This window comes from Poecile atricapillus, chromosome 24 (genome assembly GCF_030490865.1).
Source record: "Poecile atricapillus isolate bPoeAtr1 chromosome 24, bPoeAtr1.hap1, whole genome shotgun sequence".
NCBI classification, from domain to species: Eukaryota; Metazoa; Chordata; class Aves; order Passeriformes; family Paridae; genus Poecile; species Poecile atricapillus.
The window spans coordinates 5,142,581-5,162,749 of NC_081272.1; the positions used below are offsets into that span (position 1 = coordinate 5,142,581).

The following is a 20,169-nucleotide window of genomic DNA, read 5'->3' on the forward strand; positions in this document are numbered from 1 at the left end:
AGTGCTGGGCAGCCCACCTTGAGCAGCTCCACGTGGTGATGGCCTCTGAAGTTCCTAATTTGCTCACAGATTAATTACTATATAATTACCCCTCCCAGCTCCCGTGATCAGATGCTCATTGGCAGCGTGTAGGTGCAGGATCAGCCCTGGCTGGGGGGTGTTTTTTGGGCAGGGGGGTGCAGACAGAGCAGGGGGTCCCCACTGGGTGACAGCCACCCCTAGGCGAAGCACGAGGCGGCGGCCGCGGCCCCACGGCACCACAGAGAGTGAACTTTTATTTCCAACAACGACAGCACCTGCCCCGTGGGGTGGGGACGGTGGGGAGGGCTGGGAGGGGGCGGCCGCGGGGGTCCCGGGGTTGGGGGGGTCCCGGGGGGTGGCCGCTCACGTGCACACGGTGCACGGCGTGAAGAAACATCCCGGTAGAAAAGAACGAAGGTCTGAGGGCCTCGACGGCCGGTCCTGCCCCAGGGTGGGGGTGCAGGCGTGAGCGTGGGGGAGCATTTTGGGGGAAGAGGGCACGGGTCCCCTCCACACCCGCGTCCGGGGGGTGGCAGGAGGAGGAACCGCGTGAGGACGAGTGGGAGGCGGTTCTCCCGGGGGGGGGGAAACGGCTCCGGCCAGGCAGGGACCCCCCGGCTGCCCCAGAGCGCGGAGCAAACCCAGCGCATCGGCTCGCGGGGCCGCGCACGGGGCGGAGGCGGCGGCGATGGGCGCAGGGCTCACACCTCTGTCTGGAAGTCGCCGTCAGCCGCGTCCAGGCCGGCGCAGGGGCTGTCCCAGTCTGCCCGGCACAGCTCCAGCCGGTCCCGCTGGGCACTGGGCAGCGAGCCCAGCGTCATCGCCTTGAATGTGCTCCACGGCTTGGGCGGCGCGGCCGGAGCCTTCGGCCGCTGCTCCTCGGGGCTGGTCACATCCTGCGGGGTGAGGGGCAGCTGTGCCCGGCTCTGTCCCGCAGCCCCGGGGCGCGGCCGCCTCCAGCCCTCTCCAGGATGGGATGGGACAACCCCCGGCGGGGGTTCAGGACTTACATTGCCTGTGCTCTTGTCCCCGCCGCCCGACGAGACGCTCCACCGCTTTTCTCGCTGTGGAAAAAGTCCAGCGCTCAGCCCCGGCAGCGCCCCTGGGTGCCCCCAATCTCCCCGGGGTGCCACGGTCCATGCGGGAGGAGGTAAAGGATTGTGGTGTGTAACCAGGGCAGGACAGGGCCTCCAGGACCTCACCTTGGAGGAGCCGGTGGATGAAGCCCGGTACCGGTCCAGCGTGTGGAATTTCTGGTTGAGCTCGTGGTAGAGCTCAGAGTGGCGTTTCCGTGTGTGCATCACCTTCTGTGGGGGCAGAGCAGAGCCTGTGGCCATGGGCACTGCCCGCTGTCCCTCAGCACTGTCCCTGTCCCTGTCCCTGTCCCCATCCCTGCCTTCCTGGGGCATCCCAGACGAGCAGCAGAGCCCACTCCGTGCTCATCATCGGTATTTTAATCCACAGCCAACACTTGTTACTGCCTGGTCTCAACCCCTCAGAGCTCAGGAGCTGCCAGTGGGGTGAAGGGAGTGGGGACAAACTGGATCAGTCCCCCACCACGGCACCGGTGACACCTCCATGGCAGAACTTACCTCGAAGTCCAGGTCAGAGTACCGCAACCTCTTCCTCTGGCAGGGGGACAGGCAGGAGCAGGGGGAGGAGATGGAGAAGAAAAGGGAAAGGTCTTTGCAGGTCCGGGATGAGGGGGAACAGGGTTTAGGGGCTCATGCTAGCCCCAATCCATGCCCGGTTTGGACACAGAGCTCATCCCGCCAAGGGTGGGATGGCCGGGGGGAGTGTGGGGGGGGAATTCGTGCAACCCTCCACGTGCACTCGTGTCCTGGCACACACCTCCCTCCCCACAGCAGCTCCCCGCTCACCTCCAGGGACCCCACTTTCATGGCAGAGCCGGGCACGGTTCGGGGCATGGTGCGGCTGCGCTCCGACAGCTCCGAGGCCAGGATCTGCCTCACCGTGGGGTGCTGCTTGAACTGGAGGCCGTAGGGAGCCTTCACCGTCGCGTAGGGCTGGTTCAGGTTCACGTTGACGTGATCCACGGCCACAAAACCGGGGTAAGCGTCCCCTTCGGCTGCCGGGCGCCCCGTCCCACCGGGCACCGTCTCCTCTGCGCCGGCACCGAGCGTCCCCTCGTCCCGGGGGAAGGGCTTGAGGCTGCCGGTGCGGCGGGGCAGCATCATGTAATCGCTCTCGCGGGGGGGCTCGGGGGCCCGGATCCAGCCGTATTCCAGGGGCCGCAGGCTGCTCTCCGTGCACAGATAAACGGGACCCGGCGTCTCCAGGCTGAGCTGCTGCGCCGGCGGCTCGCCCAGCTCCGTCAGACCAGCCACCACGTTGGGCGTCATCTTGGGCACCTGCACCAGGATGCTGGCGGGGGGGATGTTCCCCGGCAGGCTGGAGAAGCCCAGGCCACCTTCCGAGGTAGTGTTGAGCTTGGGGTCTTCGTCCCCATCCAGGGAGATGCGGGACAAGGTGCCCGTGATGGTGGCGGGGTTGCAGGTGTTCACCTCTTTGAACAGCACTGTGGGCAGGGAGCGCGGTCAGAGCCAGCCCCGAGGGTCCCACGGAGGGTGGGGGACACAGGAGAGACACCCCGGCTCGTGCTGCCTGCGCCTCCCAGGTGTGGCAGGGTGACAACAGAGGAGAGCTCACCTGTCTGACATGCCAGGTCAACGTCCTTTTCAAAATCTGTCTATAAAAATCCAGAAAGAGGGGAGAGAGCGAGAGAGAGAGGAGAGAAAGAAAGGGAGAGAGACGGGGAAATGAAGCACCATGGCCGGCACAGGCAGCGGCGGGGTCTCCAGGGGGGACCCACTCACCAGGATCTGCACCTGCCCGTTCTTGCAGGAGTCGGGCGAGTTTTCATTCTCCTCGCTCCTGCACCCCCCCATCTGACACTTCACCACGTCCTGGACCTGCGGGGACAGAGCCGGTCACGGCACCGCGGCCAGGGCTGTCCCCCGGCACCCCTCCGGCGCCGCCCCACCTCTCGGCGCAGGAAGCCGTGCACGGTGATGATGACGAAGCCCTGGACGGAGTTGAAGACGGCGAAGAGGACCTGGAAGAGGATGGAGCGCCGGTCGGTCATGGCGAGCACGGCCGACATCCAGGTCAGCGCCAGCAGAGGCAGGACCACGCAGGAGCTCCACAGCGATGCCCTGGCGCAGGGAGAGAGGGGCCGGGGTGAGCCCGCGGGGCGAGGCTGCCCCGGGACAGCCCCCCGAGCACCGCCCCCCTCCCCCGCAGCAGCCCCCCGAGCCTTGCCCCGCGCCCCACAAGCATGGCCGGGGCTGTGTGACCCAGCTGTCCCCTCGTCCTCGGTGTCCCCAAGCCAGCGCCGGCTGGGGACCGAGGGCTGAGGGGATTTGTGGGCTCCAGCCCCTCAGGTGTGTCCCTGTCCCCACACAGCCAGAGGGTGCTGGGGGGACGCGGGGCCACCGCCACCCTCCCACGGCCACCACAACAGCGGAGAAGGGAAATTTTTTTTCTCTTTTTTTTTTTTTTTTTTTTTTTTTTTTTAAGCGGTGAATTTTGGGTCTGCCTCTGTTGTGAATAAACCCCCGTGAGCGGGGCACGTTCGGGAGCCTCTGGAGCTCACACACCGGGAAGAGGGTCCCGGGGACACCCCCGAGCCCGTGCCCCCCACCCCCAGGCCAGAAGAGGCGCCCGACCCCAGCGATGAGGTGACCTGCCATGGGAAGCCATGCCATGCAGACGTGATGGGACACGCGCACCCCGCCCCGAGCACACAGCATCAACCCTTCCTTCCCCTCGGGGACCCCCCACCCTCCCTCCAGACCCCTCGGGGAGATGCCCAGAGCCCCCCCCCCCCGCCCCCCCCGGGCTGTGCTCGGGGCGGGGGGCGCGGCGGGCGCGGGACGGGCACTAACATGGCACTGCTGGCGGTGGCGGAGGTCATGGCCGCGCTGGACACCACGCCGCACTTGGTGCATTTCAGCAGCAGGCTGCCGCACGGGGGGGGCTTGGAGCTACGAGCCCACCGCCCCCCCGGCGCCCCGCGGCCAGGACCGGGCCACGCGGGGAGGGCGGGGGGATGCAGGCACCGGGAGAGGGGAGGGGAGCAAGGCAGGACGGAGGGGGGGGGGGGGGATGGACAGATGGATGGACAGATGGATGGAGGGATGGATGGACGGACACAGGCAAGAAGCAAATGGGAGGAGGAGAAAGAGACAGAGAGAGAAAGAGAGCGCCGGGTTAGTCGAGGGCGGCAGCTGTTAATGGTGAGGGGGGGTGGCCAAGCGGCAGGGGAGAGGGCGGGCACGGAGGGGGGGGCTGCGGCCTGCGGACCCCCCTTCCCCGAGGGAAGGAGCGGGGGTGGCTGCCCCCCAAATTCTGCCCCTCCGGCAGCCCCCAACAAGGGGCTGCGCTCACCCCGGGCTTGGCCCCCACTGCCCAGTGATGCGGTGAAATCTGCCCCACCCTCAGCACCGCCGTGCCCAGCCCCTGGCGGGGTGCAGGGGCGGGGGGCTCAGCCCCAGGGACCCCCCCCACCCGCGGGGCGCAGGGCACTTACCCAGCTCGCTGCTTTTTGGACTTATCTGAAATGCCGTCGCGGGACATGAGCTTGTTGAAGACGATGATGCCCACCAGCATGTTCACCTGCGGGAGGGTGGGCTCAGGGCTGGCACGGACCCCCCTGCCCGCGGCAACGGCTGCCACGAGCCCCCCACCCAGCCAGGGTGGGTTTTGGAGGGGGTCCGAGGCTCTTGGGGGCGGCTCACCAGCACGATGACAGCAGCGGGTCCCACGAAGGCGTAGAGCAAACCGCCCTCCAGCGAGAGCCAGCAGCTGCAGGGGACCGCGGGTGGCATGTCAGGGGACAGCCCTGCTGCCATCCCCTGCTCCCAGCCGGCCCACAGCAGCCCCCGTGTCCCCTGTCCCCACGTACTAGCTCGCTGTCCCGTAGCCTTTGGTCCGCGTGAAGCCGACGGAGACGGCGACCACGAGGGCTGGCAAGCCTGGAGAGGGGACACGAAGCTGGAGGGGCTGGAGGAAGGTGGCATTGTCCCCACCTGTGCCACCCCATGGGGCTCCTCTGACAGCTCCCCGCGGCCTGAGGGTGCCACCACCGAGACATCTTTCTGAGTCTGCTTTCCTCCACTGTGCCTCAGTTTCCCCTCTGGTGAGCCTGGGGGGTACCGGGGATGGGCGAGGGGTGCTCTCCTCCCACCCATGCCGGGCTCTTACCCCATCCCAAGCACAGGAAGCGCTTCCTGACCAGGCGTGTCCGGATCCGGCCGATCACCGCCAGGTAGGATTGCCAGGCCTCGGTCAGCACCCAGCAGAAGGACGAGAGGAAGAAGAAGTGGAGGAAGGCGGCAGTCATGGTGCACACACCCTGCAGGGTGGGGACACGGGGACGTCAGGGGGACACGGCCACGGCAGCGCAGTGGTTAAACCCCCACGCCCGGCGAGGTTTGTGTCAAAGCCACCGGCACGGAGGATTTAATCCCGGGATCGAGTTAATCCAAATCCAATCTGCTGCCGGGAGCCAGCAGGGGATGAGGCGAGTGGCCTGGGACCCCACCGGGGTGGCAGGGTGGCAGCACCCACCTTGCTGAGCATCTGGGACTGGCCCACGAGGATGAGGATGTTGGAAGCCAGGATGGAGACGCAGAAATTGAGCAGGATGATGGAGCGCTCCGACTTGATGAACCTGCGGCAGGAGTGGTGTGGGGCTGGGGGCCAGCCTGTCCCTGCCCCTGTTTCTGTCCCTTGTCCCATGCTGCCACGGGGTGGGCGCTGTCCTGGGGCAGGGACAGTCCAAGCAGGCATCCCGAGCATTTTTCCCACCCAGATTTTCCGTTCCTGTTAATCCCACTGATGTTGAGCCTTTCCCAGTGCCTTGTCCCCCTTTGTCACACCCTTCCCACACGGTCTTACACCCCAGGTGCCCCCCAGGTGCCCCCCAGGTGCCCCCCAGGTGCCCCCCAGGTCCCCTGTGCCTTCAGGTCACCTCCAGAAGGCCGCGTAGATCACCAGCAGGGTGAGCAGGGCCATGCAGGACACGGCACAGCCGATCATCAGTGGCACCGATGGTGTCCCCGAGGGGTCCATGGCCTGGGGGGACACCAGCGGGGACTGGCTAAGTCCAGCCCTCCTGCACTGCTCCCTGCCAGCCCCCTGCCCCCTCTGAGCCCTCCACCCCCTCACCCTGGGGATCCCCGGCTGCCAGAGGGGGTCGGTGACAGTGGTGGCACAGCCACTTCCCGGGGATTCCATGCCAACAGGGGACACAGGCGGAATAGCAATGGTGGGAGTGGGGGGTCAGGGCTGCCCCCTCCCCTCCTGGCACACAGCAGTGCCCTGTATTGAGCTCTAGGGACCGTGGCAGCCCCTGAGCACACAAACCCACCCTGCTGGGGGTGCTGGGGGTGCTGGGACCCTTCCCCTGGCTGCTGGGGCACACCCCCACCCTTCAGTGCCCACCTCGTCCTAATGGGAAATGCTTCGTGTCCATCCCCACCCTCCCTCGGGACCCACCCCCCCCAGCCCTGGGGTCATCCCCCACCCACATCCCATGTCCCCAGTGGGCTCGTGGCTGTCCCCACCCTGTCCCCTACCAGGTCTCTGGGCAGCTGGGCGAGCACGGCGAAGGTGGCGAGCTGGCGGCACTGGCATTTGGTGTGTGCCGGGAGGGTCTCCAGGGTTTGGCAGCTCTCCGTGTCCCAGTTTCCCAAGCCAGCATCCCTGATTAATGGGAAGAGAGCGAGGGAGAGCAATTTGAAATGATCAAACACACGCAGCCCCTCCAGAGTTAACCCGTTCCTGGCCCTGCCCTGGGGGAGGCATGGAGGGGGCGCTGCCAGGGAACCCCCCGAGCTCGGGGAGGAGGTGAAGCCATCCCTCCCCCAGGATGATCCTGCTGGGAGTGGTGCAGCCAAAAGGCTTCAGGTTTAATTATCCCACACAGGTTTGGGGAGAGGGGCAGGGGCAGTGCCAGGACAGAGAGCAACAGCCCCAAGAGGCCCCTGGCACCTGTGTCCCCTTCCAGGAATGTGATGATTCCCTCTCTCCATGGGGACCCCTCCTTCCATGGGGACCCTCCCTCCATGGGGTCCTCTCCCACCATGGGGATCCCCCACTATGGGGACCCCTCTGCCCTCCCACCCTTGGGGACCCTTCTGTCATGGGGACCTCTCCTGTTAGAAGGATCTCCCCACCATGGGGACCCCTCTCTTTATGGAGACCCCTCCTGCCATGGGGACCCACCCCTCCTGGAGACCCCCGTGCCATGGGGACCTACCCCTCCTGGAGACCCCCGTGCCATGGGGACCCTTCCTGTTAAATGGGGTTCACCATGGGGACCCTTCCTGTCATATGGACCCCTCCTGCCATGGGGACCTCCCTGGTGAGGGAGCAGAGAGGGGGGTGACACTGCCGTGCCCAGGTGAGGGCAGCCACAGCTCCCAGGACGACAGAAAAACCGGGAACTGGGTCTGTGGGACAGCTGGGGACTGTCCCTGGGGCCGGGCTGAGAGCCTGCCACGCTCATCACAGCCAACACCTCCCCACCGGTTTGGGGGATGAACTGGAACCAGTGACCCCGAGCTGTGGCGCACCCGCGGCTACCTGGGCAGGGGGGCTGGCAGTGCCCACCCCCAGCCCGCAGTGCTGCCCACCCCCCTTCCTGCCCTACTTTCCCTCATTCCTGCCAGCACTAACAAATCACATCTGGCAGCCTGGCGGGGGCGGCCCCGCGGCTCCGCGGCCGCATCAATCCCGTGGGAGCTCAATTCACCCGTGCCAGTGGGGCTGGGACACGGGAAGGGATGGTCCCAGCTCCTCATGCCTGGTCCTCATCCCCGCTCTCCCATCTCTGCTCCCATCCCTGCTCCCGTCCTTGTTCCCTCATTCCTGCTCCCATCCCAGCTCTCCCATCCCTGTTCCCACCCCATTCCCATCCCTTTTCCCTCTCCCATCCCTTTTCCAGGCCCTGTTCCCCCACCCCATTCCCATCCCTTTTCCCTGTCCCTGTTCCCCCACCCCATTCCCATCCCTGTTCTCTCCCTGCTCTCCCATCCCTGCTCCAATCCCTGTTCTCCCACCCTATTCCCATCCCTTTTCCTGTCCCTGTCCCCTGTCCCTGCTCTCCCATCCCTGCTCCAATCCCTGTTCCCCCACCCCATTCCCATCCCTGTTCCCTGTCCCTGTTCCCCCACCCCATTCCCATCCCTGTTCCCAGCACCGCTCCCCATCCCTGTCCCTGCTCTCCTCCCTCCCAGCAGCCCCCCAGCGCTGCCAGCCCTGCCCTGTCACCAGTGTCCCTGTGTCCCCGTGCCCCTGACTCACGTCCTCGAGTAGTCCCAGGTGACACACTGCGGGTGGGACGTGCCCTGCAGACACAAGGACAGGTCAGAGCTGCCCCCAGCCCTGTCCCCACCCCCTGAGGTGGCCCTTGAGGAGCATTCCCCGGGGGTCCCAGGGCTCCGTGTCCCCAGCCTGGGCACAGGGACCGTGCTGCACATTGGGAACTGCTGGGCCCTGCCCCAGTCTCGGTGCCTGCAGGTGACAGGGACCCGCGGGGGACTGGGAGGTGACAGTGCTGGGACAGGAGGGTGACACATCGACGGCGTGGGAGGGGAGGGGGACACTCGTGGTGCTGATGAAGGAACTTGATGATGACACAGGAGGGCTGAAGATGAGGAGGGGCAGCACCGTGGGAGGGGACACTCACAATGACAATGTGGGAGGGGGACACTTGTGTGGATGACACAGAGGGGGACACTCACAATGACAATGTGGGAGGGGGACACTTGTGTGGATGACACAGAGGGGGACACTCACAATGACAATGTGGGAGGGGGACACTTGTGTGGATGACAGAGGGGGACACTCACAATGACAATGTGGGACAAGGGACACGTGTGGATGACACAGAGGGGGACACTCACAATGACAATGTAGGAGGGGGACACTTTCAGTGACGATGAGGGACAGGAAGAGTCAGGGTGTGGAAAGGGGGACAGGGGCCGGTGTCATGGGGAGGGGGGCACACACTGGTGATGTGGGGAGGGACATTGCCGGTGACACGGGACACTCACGTTGATGATGTGGGAGAGCTCCACCAGCACGAGTGGCTCCGCGGGCCGGGTCGGCGGGCGCACCGTCACCGTCAGCACCTTGGAGGTGACGGCCAGGGGGCTCCTGCGGGAGGGGACACGGGCTGTGACAGGCCGGGGGACAGCAGGGGACACCGCGGGAGGCAGCACTCACCTGGGCGGGGGCAGGATGAGCCCCAGCGTGCGGTACAGCACTGCCCCGATGACAAAGTGCGACGACTCCTCGGCTTCTGCAGAGAGAGCCACGGGCTCGGTGACACGCGGGACGGGGACACGGGGCTGCCAGATGTGTGCCCAGATGTGCGCTGGCACACACACACAGGGCCCCAGAGCCAGATGTGGCCACCTATGCACGCCCGGGGACGCGGCCCAGGTGTGTGTGAGCGGGAGCCAGATGTGAGCCCACACCTGCGCCAGATGTGCGCTCCTGTGTGCGCAGGCAGGCACGCCTCCAGATGTGCGCGCTCACACAGGCACACACCTAGGCCCGCCCAGATGTGCACTCACATCTGCAGGCTCACACACGCCTGCACACATGTGCACAGTTCCAGATGTGCAGGCTCACATGTGCACACGCCTAGACCGGCCCAGATGTGCACTCACATCTGCAGGCTCACACACACCTGCACACATGTGCACAGTTCCAGATGTGCACACTCACACGTGCACGCGTCCAGATGTGCACTCACATCTGCAGGCTCACACACACCTGCACACATGTGCACAGTTCCAGATGTGCGCGCTCACACGTGCACGCGTCCAGATGTGCTCTCACATCTGCAGGCTCGCACACACCTGCACACATGTGCCACAGTTCCAGATGTGCAGGCTCACACGTGCGCACGTCCAGATGTGCGCTCACCCCTGTGTGCACACCTGCACACTCCCAGATGTGCCCACTCACATCGCGCACCCCTCCAGATGTGCAGGCACACCCCCGTGCGCCGTCCCAGATGTGCAGGAACACTCAGGCAGACACAGGCACGCCTCCAGGTGTGCGCAGCACCAGATGTGCGCACAGCTGGGCACTCCTGCTCACCGGCTGAGGTGAGGCTCAGCACCTCCCTGGGGATGAAGAGCTTGTCCTCAGAGCTGCGGGCCCAGTCCTTCATCCCCCGCCGCCCCTTCATGGGGAAGTTGATGTCGCTGGACACGGCGGACACGGGCTCCCGCTGGATGCTGGTCACTGTCAGGGGACAAGGGCGTCACCTCCCGCTCCTGTGTTCCCTCAGGGCCCCACGCCCACCCCGCTGCTCACCCAGGTTGTCAGTGACGATGAGGGAGCTCTGGAAAGCCTTCAGCGCGTTCCCGACCAGGTGGATGAAGTCCTCCACCACTTTCATCAGGTGCACGGAGCCGGGAGAGACCTGCAGGAGATGGGAGCAGCTCCGGAACCGCTGGGACGCATCTCCACGGTGAGGGGACACCCCTTGGGCGGGGACATCCCGGCTGCCACCATCCCCCTGTGCCACTCACCTGCTGGGCATCCTCCCACTTATCTCGGTTCTCCACATCCACCATGTAGCTCACCACCTGGAAGAAGCGCTGCGGGGACGGGGCTCAGCGGGGCTGGGGAGCGACCGAGCGACCGAGCGACGGCCACCTCCTCTGGGGAGGGGACCCTGGCTGTCCCCCTGCCCGCTACCTGCACGTCCTCGGAGGACGGGATGTAGGTGGCCCTCTTGAAGGTGTCGGTGACGTTGCGCAGGATGTCCACGGAGAAGAGCAGGTCGCCGCTGTAGTAGGTCTTGCGGGCCATGAGCTCCAGCAGGCTCCGCACCACCTGCGACATTCCCTCCCCTGCCAGCACCCGCTGGCCCTTCGCCAGGTGCTCCCGCAGCTGGTACAGGGTGGGGACAGCGGTGTCACCCTGCTGCCACCACCCCCCGGCAGTGCTGCGTGTCCCTTATCGTCCCCAGAGCCCGGGGGACGCTGCAGAGCTCACTGAGTTAATTAAAGCAGCTGCAGGACATGCGGGTTGAGGGAGTCCATAGGGGTTTGGGGACATCCAGAGTTGTCTGGGGACATTCACAGGGGTTTGGGGACATCAGGGTGGTCTGAGGGCACCCTCCCCATCCCAAAAGCCTTTTCCCAAGGACATAGGAACACAATTCCAACCAGAACCGCCTTCCAGCTCTGGGATGTGATCCCTATTCCCACCCCACAGGGAATTCCATGGGGATCTGAGGGAACCTTCCCATCCCAAGAACCATTTCCCATGGACACAGCTTAAACGAGATCCCCTTTCCCAGCCCACCCAGGGAGCCCTGCCTCAGTTTCCCCATGCCAGAGAGGTGAGGTGGCTCTTGGGGTGCCAGGGGTGGGACAGAGCCCCAGGGACAGGGGACAGAAGGGACCGTGCCAGAGCGGGCACCTACTGAGAGATGCAAGTATCTGTACTCGTGGGAGACGCAGCGGGCAAAGCTGGGCACACCCCAATAGGCGACCCCATGGGGGCTCAGCAGGCACCGGCGGCTGGCAGTCCCTGTGACGGAGATTTGGGATTGGGGCTGGCACTGGAATTCTTTCCTGGCACCCTGATGCTACCCCACAGCCCCGTGTGGAGCTCCAGGGCCAGGGGATATGGGGTGTTTGACCCCAATGTCACCCACCACCCCCCGCCCGGTTCCAGGTGGCTTGACCCCAATGCCACCCTCTGCCTCTGGGGCTTTGGGGTGGCTCGGCCCCATCAGCCTCTTCTCTGCTCCAAGGCAAGGGGGGTTTAGGGGTGTTTGACCCCAATGCCACCCCCTGCCCCTGGAGTTTGGGGGTGCTGGTCCCTGATGTCACCCACCACCCCCTGCCTGGCTCCAGGTGACTCGACCCCAACGTCACCCACTGCACCTGGGCTTTGGGGTGCTTGACCCCAATACCACCCACCACCCTGCTCCATCCCGGGGGGCATCTGGGGTCACCTGTGGCATTGGGGGGACATTTGTTGTAGATGATCTCCCCGGCAGCCGTTTTCTTCCAGGTCATCAGCATCACGTACTCATCCTTGCACATCTCGTGGTAGGCTGGGGGGGAAGGGGGGGATCAGCACTGCCCAGGTGTGGGGTGGGGGGCGCTGGGGTGTGGGGTACCCTGTACCTGGGCACTTCTTCTCGTTGCAGGTCTTCACCTCCTCGCCGGTGCCCTCGCAGGGGTAGCCCTGCATGCCCGTGCCCTCGCACATGCGGAAGCGCCGCTGCCAGCCGGTGTCGCAGGTCTTGGAGCAGAGGCTCCAGTGGTTCCAGGGACCCCATTTGCTGTCTGCTGTGGGGATGGGGACACTGTGGGACACGTGGCTCTGCGCACGGAGAGTGGCACCCACGGGGACGGGGCCGCCCCACGCGCTGTGAGCCGAAATCCCGCGGGGTGTGAAATCCATGGATCAGTGATTGAAATCTCTTTTAGAGCAGACTGGCATCCTGGTGCAGATGCCCATCCTGGTGCAGATGCCCATCCTGGTGCAGATGCCCCTTATTCCCTGTCACCATCCATGGGCAACCATGGCACAGCCACCATCTCCCTCTGTGGCTGCCACCGATGCCATGACCTCTCCCACAAAACAAGGAGCAGCTCAAAGGACAGGATGAGGACCCCGTGGTCCATCCTTTTCCCGGTGTTCCCCATGCCCAGAGCCATCCCCAGCCCCGTGTGCACATGTCAGAGCTCCCTCGTGCTTCTACGCTAAAGCACGGTGGGACCCGCAGCCACCTGGCACCGACGGGTCCCCAGCGCCACCCGCCATGAGGACAGTGCCAGCCCCCAGCTCCTCCAGCTGAGACGTGCCCGGTGATCCCTGGCATCATCCTCAGACTCTCGCTCCCCTGCAGTGGAGGGGGCTGCCAGCGCTGCAGGTATCACCGGCGGTGACACCGCGGCGGCGCGACGGCTGGGCCGTGCTGGGTGCCGCGCCCCGACGCGAGGCCGTCCCCCCGCTCCCCCCCAGCGCGCGGGGCCTTACTGGGACAGGTGGGGTTGGAGCACTCCCGGGCGTCGGCGTGGGCCCCCCGGCACTCGGCCCAGCCGTGGGCCGAGACGCTGCACTTGCGCGTCCGCTGCTGGGTGCCATTGGCACAGGTGACGGAGCAGCGGCTCCAGGCGCCCCACTCCAGCCACTGCCCTTCCACTGCGGGGACAAGGAGAGCAGCGTCAGCTCCCACTGGACAGCGGCCGCTCGGCCGCACAGCCCCGGCTCGCCGTGACCCGCGCCGGGCTCACCGGGCAACGGGTCCAACCTATGGATGTGCTGGCTTGTCCTGTGCCGGGCGGGCATGGGGCTGTCACTGGGACTGGCCTCCACACCGGCTGTGACACAAGGGACACGCTCAGAGTGGGGACCCAGGTGTTGCTCACACCAAACTTAACATTTCTGGCATCCTTGGCATCGCTTCCAACCAAACCCAGCATCTCTGGCATTGGTCCCGCCGAATTCAGAAGCTCTGGCTTCCAAACCTGGCATCCCTTGCACCACTTTCAAACAAACTCAGAATCTCTGGTATCACTTCTGGCCAAATCCAGCGTCCCTGGCATTGCTTCCAACCAAATCCAGAATCCCTGGCATCAGTCCTGCCGAGTCCAGCATCCCTGGCGTTGCTTTTGACCAAATCCAGCATCCCTGGCACACTTCCAACCAAATCCAGCATCCCTGGCATCATTCCCTGCCAAGATCAAGACTCCAGCAGCATCTCCACGGGACTGCCATGGCCAAAGCTATGTGCCATGGGTGCCGTGTCCCTGTCAGAGCTGCTGCAGGAGCAGGTCCCGTGCTCCCTCCTGCTCTGAACTCCCTGCCAGCTGCCCCGTGTCACACGTAGGGTCCCCATGGGGACATTGCCCAAGACATGGCATCCCTGCCCGTCACTGCAGAAACCCCACAGCCACCACCACGACCACTCCTGGCACGCAGGAGGAAGGGACAGATGTGGCACTGCCACCTGTGTGCAGACAGACCCTGTGCTGACCCCCTTTGTCACCTCCCTGTACCCCACAATGTCCCTGTGCCACCCCAGTGCCAGACACAGCAGACAGGTAGGGAACGAGCCACCTCCTCTGTGATTCTCAGGCTGGACCTCTGCCCATGCTGGGACCTCGAGACCCCGGCACCACCAACGGCACCGATTTTCCACTTGGATTTCCAGCAGGGACAGGATGGAAATCCTGTGTAACCCAGCAGTGTCACAGCAGCCGTGCACGCCAGGTCCCCGTGGCGCTGCCACCCATCCCTCGCAGCACCAGGAGCGCAGCCCTGGCGCTCGGCTGGCGCCGTGTCCTGGCACTCCCGGCGGGAAGAAGGAGTGTGGGGAGGGGGAGGTACTGACCCGGGCAGATCGCGATATTGCAGGGCTTGGCCTGCAGCTCGGGGCCCTCGCAGGCCTTCCCTCGGTGCCGCGCGGCCACGCAGTGCCGTGTCCTGGTCCTGGCCCCTCGCCCGCAGGTCACCGAGCACAGGCTCCATGGGGACCACTCCTCCCACGCACCGGGAACTGCAACACAGCACAGCCCAAGGGCTCCAGCCTCCTCCTCCTCCTCCTCCTGCCACCGAGGGGTCCTGGCACGGCAGACCCCTCATGCCCTGCCCACAGCTCAGCCGGGCACAGTTCCCAGCACTGCCTGCCCTGTCATCATCCCAAATCCCGGAGCTGGCAGCGGTGACGCTGTCACTCCTTGCGCTGCTCCAGCCTCCCTTTTGGGGTCCTGGCACTGGTGGCGCACGTCCCCCCAAAGCCACACACGGGTCACCCCAATCCACGTCACCACACCAAGCACGATCTTCCCCTGACATCCACGGGAGCTCAGCGCTCCCAGGAAAGGATCAGGGACCATCCTAAAGGATGTTCCTCCTTGAGCTCCGATGTCTTTGGAGTGCCAGGACAGGGCTGCACTCCCCGGCACGGAGGGGAGTGGACACTGCGTGTCCAGGAGGTGAAAATCCCTTGAAACGCTCCCAGGTTGGGACAGGGCAGTGCGGCTGCTGCTGCGGCACCCTGAGGTCCCTCTGATTCCCATGTCCCACATGAGACACATGGACACCACCACAGACAGACAGAACATCCTCGGCATCCTGCCCATCACCTGCCTCAAGGCACTGAGCAGCTCAGCCCCCTCCTGCCCCACGGCAGGGGGAACCCCTCAGAATGCCAGGCTCCAAATCCCCCAGGCTCCAGCACAAACCTCGGGGGCATCCAGGAGGAGCCCACAGTTTGCCAGGAGAGGGGATGGAAAGAAAGGAGCTCCCGAGCTGGCAAATCCCCAGCAGCAGCACCGCTGCCAGGGCACAGAGTGCAGGGCACCCATTCCAGACCACTCCCAGGGCACAGAGTGCAGGGCACCCATTCCAGACCACTCCCAGGGCACAGAGTGCAGGGCACCCATTCCAGACCCCTGCCAGGGCACTGAGTGCAGGGCACCCATTCCAGACCCCTGCCAGGGCACTGAGTGCAGGGCACCCATTCCAGACCATTCCCAGGGCACAGAGTGCAGGGCACCCATTCCAGACCCCTGCCAGGGCACAGAGTGCAGGGCACCCATTCCAGACCCCTGCCAGGGCAGAGTGCAGGGCACCCATTCCAGACGCCTCCCCTGTGCTTTTCCAAGAGGGACTCCAGAGGACAGAGGGATGCCAACAGCACTCGGAGCATCCCAGTGCAGAGTGGTCACTGCAACCGTGCCAAGCCACCCTTCTCATCCACCACAGCACCCCAGAGATGTCCCAGCAACACATTCTCTGTTCCCACCCGGCTGCCCAGCCCCGCGGTGTCCCCGGTGTCCCCGGGGTGTCCCCGGTGTCCCCCGTACCTGGGCAGGTGGCCGTGTTGTTGCAGGTGCGGGTCTCCCGGAGCAGCCCGCTGCACAGCGTCCCGTAGGGAGAGGAGACACAGGAGCGCGTCCGCACCTGGGAGCCCTGGCCGCACGTCAGGGAGCACACGCTCCACTGCGACCACTCCTCCGCAGCAGGGTCCCCTGGGGGGGACAGGGAGCCTGAGAGCCCGCAGGGGACAGGGGACGGGGGACAGGGGACAGGGGACAGGGGACAGGGGACAGGGTCACCAGCGCAGTCCCGCAGAAGGGGCGGGAGGAGGGTGGTACCGGTCAGTGCAGTGGTGAGCATGAGGTGGTGTGGGTGACACGGGTGGCACTGAGGGTGTCAGTGAGGTGAGGCCTCACCGGGCTCAGCACCAGATAGAACCGGGGAAGGGATTGGGGCATGGGATGGCAGCTGGTGTGAGGGACAAGATCCATCCCGGGAGATGCTGGCATTGCAGGCAGTACAGGCAGGGGGGCAGAGAGGGCAGGGGGGCAGTGTGGGCAGCACAGGGAACATGGGCAGGGTGGGCAGGGTGGGCAGTGGGCAGGGTGGGCAGCACAGGGAGCATGGACAGGGTGGGCAGGGTGGGCAGTGCAGGGAGCATGGACAGGGTGGGCAGGGTGGGAAGTGGGCAGGGTGGGCAGTGTGGGCAGCACAGGGAGCATGGGCAGGGTGGGCAGTGGGCAGCACGGGCAGGGTGGGCAGGGTGGGCAGTGCAGGGATCACGGATAGGATGGGCAGGGTGGGCAGGGTGGGCAGTGCAGGGAGCATGGACAGGATGGGCAGGGCGAGTGGGGTGGGCAGTGGGCAGCATGGGCAGTATGCAGCACAGGGAGCATGGACAGGGTGGGCAGGGTGAGTGGGGTGGGCAGTGGGCAGCATGGGCAGGATGGGCAGGGTGGGCAGGGTGGGCAGGGTGGGCAGTGGGCAGCACAGGGTTGGCAGGGTGGACAGTGGGCAGAACAGGGAGCATGGACAGGGTGAGTGGGGTGGGCAGTGGGCAGGGTGGGCAGGGTGGGCAGTGGGCAGCACAGACAGGGTGGGCAGGGTGGGCAGTGGGCAGTGTGGGCAGTGCAGGGAGCATGGACAGGGTGGGCAGTGGGCAGCACAGCCAGGGTGGGCAGCACAGACAGCACAGCCAGCCCTCCACAGCTCCCTCTCCCCACCCTGTCACACACTGACATTTACAACAACCGGCTCTTATTAAGGTTGATGATGTCTCTGAGGCTCTTGGACAGCCCAACAGCAGAGCCCATCCGTTTAAATTAAACAGGGATATATGGGGGAGGGCTCCAAAGGGGACCATTTGTCCTGGAGACAGGCAGGACACGGGCTCCGTGTCACCCGTGGTGGTGACAACAGGCTGGGGTTGCTCTGTGTCACACAGGGACCCCGAGATTGGGTAACCCAGGTCACCCAGGAGCTCCCAGTGGGGCAGAACCCCCCTGAGCAGCTGAGCATGGCCAGGAATTCTGCACGCCAAGCACATGGAGCAGAGCCGGGGCCCATCCATCTCCCACTCGCCTCCAAGCCCTCCAACCATAAATCAGGGAGGCTGGAGAGGGGGGAGCAGCACGCTCAAATTACCCAGATGGGTTTGCCAAACAAATACATCTGAATGAAACAATTAATAGATTTTTTTTTTTTTTTTTTTTAGCTTTACAACCCTTGGAGGAAAGTGCAGAGGAAAAAAAATGTATAAATGGAACAAATTAAGGCAGTCCGTGGAAGATAAAGGGAGTCACTTCATCTCTGTGACTCCTGCCCCAGGTGCATGAGCCTGGTGTCACCAGTGTCCCCCTGCCTGTTCCTGGTACCTGTCTGGGCCATGTAGACCCCGGGTTCATCTGCTGACCGTGGCCACTGGGTCTTCACCTTCTGGTTCTCCTCAACTGCATTGCCTAAGAAAGAGAAATGCCCAAATGAGAGTGGGCAGGGGGACAGGGATGGGGACAGACCAGCGTAGGACATTCCAGGGATGTCTGGCCCCATGCTGGGCACCCATGGCACCCCTGAGAGCAAGTCCTGGCTGAGCATCACTGAGCACACTCCCAGCCCCCCAAAATCTGCCCAGAAAGTGTCACGGGGTTGGCAGCTGGACCCCAGCCCAGGGTGCCACGTCCCTGGTGCAGGCAGGGTGCCTGTGCCCCACTGTGCCAGGCAGAGGTGCTCTCACATCCCCACTTATCAGCTCTCTGCAGTGAGGTGGCACAAATTTATGTCTCGGCTCACCAAAAATAACAAGTGATCCATCAAGAGCACTTGGCGTGAAATTAACTGGCATGTGCAGGGCTCAGCAGGGGACGCGGCTACAGGCGCAGGGGGACGCCTCCCTCGGCATCCCCCACACCCCAGAACACCTCCCTGCCCTCCAGAGGGACTCTTGTCCCCAAATCTGGGCCCTGGAGTTCCCCTGGATCGATCCCAGCTGTTCCTGCTGGATGTGCCGTGGAGGACAGGGGCACGGCACCACTGATGCCACCCCAGGGATGTCACCCCCAAGAATGCTCTGGTCACCCCACTGCTGTGACAGCCAGGGGAGCAGCCAGGGATGGCACCAGCACCTTGTCCAGCTGCCAACCAAACACGTCCCCAAGGGACAGAGGGGAGGTGGCATGGGGACACCTGGCACCGGCAGAGTGCTTTGGGCACATGGTGGCTCCCGCTGGGACACAGAGCGGGGACACCCAGCCCCAGGCAGGGAGCACAGCCTGCTCTGGCACTGACTGTGCTGTCAAAAAGCCCCAAATTTACCCAGTTTTGCCTTAACCCTTCAGGGCTCCCCGCTGGCACCCTCAGATCCTTGGACATCCCACTCCAGGGCGTGGAATTCCTGCTGGCATGGGAGACACAGGGGGACTCAGGGACAGTGAGGGGATACCCAGGGGGGTCTGTGGGGCCACCGGGGTGAATTCCCAACAGGTCCAAACCCCCCGCTCCCCCCGGGAATGCCAGAATTACACACAGCACGGCAAGAGCCTGGGGAAAACCATAAATCCCGAAGATATACGAGGGCATTCTCCCTGGCTGTGTTCGACAGAGACACCAAATTCAATTTCCTTTGGAGAGCACTAAATCCTCGGCTGTCACCACCAGGAGGCTGTGACCAACCCCAGCACCGCACCCCATCCTGCCCGGGGGTCCCCCAGCACCCTGCCACGGCACAGCTGGTGGGTGCAAGGATTGGAGGTGATTCCAGGGACATCAGAGGTGTTCCTTCGGGGACCTCAAGGTAAATCCCAAGGTTGGTTGTGTCCTTGTCCCAGCAGCACCTCACTGGGGGTTGGTTTCTGAACAGGGGTGGGTTTGGGGTGAGGGAAACCCAAAACTGGAACTGCTTGGCCTCACTGACACAGCAGAGTCACCCAGAGGCCATGAAAAAGAGGGGGTCACCCTTCTGGAGTTCTTTAGAGCGGGAACACTGCCTGGAGCCTGGATCTCCAGAGCTGAACACACCCAAAGCTCCCCCACAAAACTCCAGCCCATCCACACTTCCCACCCATGTGCCTCCAAGCGCATCCCTGAATCCCCCCGGGAGAGCCTCCCCACGGCGGGGGTGACGTGGGCGCCGGGGACCCTGGGGTCACCGCTGTGGGGAGGCTCTGGGCAGGTGCCAGCCCCACGTCGCTGCGGCGGAGGAGCCGCTGAGATCAGCGCTGGGCGCCCGCCAAGCCTCGGCTCACAGGCGCCATTCAGCCCCCCGGCCCTGTGTGCCACCATCCCCCTGAAAGGGGACCATTCTCCACCCAAGGGGGCCGGGGGGAGGCCAGGTGGGAGCCCGGGACCCCCCCTCGCCGCATGAAGGGCGCTCTGTGCTGCGGCCCCGCAGCTCGGCACGGTGACACCCGGGGGGGGACGGTGGCAGCGGCGTGGAACGAGGGGTGGCCGAGGCAGAGCGTGGCCCCCGTGGCTCCGGCACCGCAATAACACTGAGCCCCCGGGCGCTCCAGCCTTTAATTGAATGTCAAATGTAATTTGGAGAAGGAGCCAGAGTTTGCGCTGCGGCCATCGCAGCTGGAGAGACGGAATGTGGCACTGAGCCCTGCCAGCTCTGCAGGGACACCCCTGGCCAGCGCCCTGTGCCACGCTCGGGGGAAATAACCCCACTGAGCCACCCCCTGTGCATGTGCTGGATCCCCTGGAGGAGCATCCGCTTCTCCATCCCATCCTGGATCCCTCTTCTCCATCCTGTTCTGGATCCCCCTTCTCCATCCCGTCCTGGATCCCCCTTCTCCATCCCATCCTGGATCCTTC

General features: G+C 64.8%; 1 protein-coding gene across 1 annotated transcript in view; it reads right to left on the minus strand.

Annotated features, from left to right (window-relative positions):
- Window positions 1-459: 459 nt before the first annotated feature.
- ADGRB2 (adhesion G protein-coupled receptor B2) overlaps window positions 460-20,169 on the minus strand; it is a 29,378-nt gene continuing 9,668 nt past the window's right edge. The window contains exons 3-31 of the mRNA XM_058856444.1: window positions 17,733-17,816; window positions 15,906-16,070; window positions 14,429-14,593; window positions 12,213-12,374; window positions 12,038-12,139; window positions 11,501-11,607; window positions 10,768-10,962; window positions 10,599-10,667; window positions 10,381-10,489; window positions 10,162-10,308; window positions 9,277-9,352; window positions 9,105-9,207; window positions 8,353-8,396; window positions 6,624-6,750; window positions 6,017-6,120; window positions 5,614-5,716; window positions 5,248-5,398; window positions 4,949-5,018; window positions 4,782-4,848; window positions 4,574-4,659; window positions 3,930-4,028; window positions 3,026-3,197; window positions 2,859-2,954; window positions 2,692-2,731; window positions 1,902-2,560; window positions 1,614-1,649; window positions 1,224-1,328; window positions 1,032-1,085; window positions 460-917 (exon numbers count right to left, since the gene is read on the minus strand). Of these exons, the coding sequence (XP_058712427.1) occupies window positions 723-917; window positions 1,032-1,085; window positions 1,224-1,328; window positions 1,614-1,649; window positions 1,902-2,560; window positions 2,692-2,731; window positions 2,859-2,954; window positions 3,026-3,197; window positions 3,930-4,028; window positions 4,574-4,659; window positions 4,782-4,848; window positions 4,949-5,018; window positions 5,248-5,398; window positions 5,614-5,716; window positions 6,017-6,120; window positions 6,624-6,750; window positions 8,353-8,396; window positions 9,105-9,207; window positions 9,277-9,352; window positions 10,162-10,308; window positions 10,381-10,489; window positions 10,599-10,667; window positions 10,768-10,962; window positions 11,501-11,607; window positions 12,038-12,139; window positions 12,213-12,374; window positions 14,429-14,593; window positions 15,906-16,070; window positions 17,733-17,816 (3,692 nt within the window). The 3' untranslated portion in view covers window positions 460-722. The remainder of the gene's footprint in view (window positions 918-1,031; window positions 1,086-1,223; window positions 1,329-1,613; window positions 1,650-1,901; window positions 2,561-2,691; window positions 2,732-2,858; window positions 2,955-3,025; window positions 3,198-3,929; window positions 4,029-4,573; window positions 4,660-4,781; window positions 4,849-4,948; window positions 5,019-5,247; window positions 5,399-5,613; window positions 5,717-6,016; window positions 6,121-6,623; window positions 6,751-8,352; window positions 8,397-9,104; window positions 9,208-9,276; window positions 9,353-10,161; window positions 10,309-10,380; window positions 10,490-10,598; window positions 10,668-10,767; window positions 10,963-11,500; window positions 11,608-12,037; window positions 12,140-12,212; window positions 12,375-14,428; window positions 14,594-15,905; window positions 16,071-17,732; window positions 17,817-20,169) is intronic.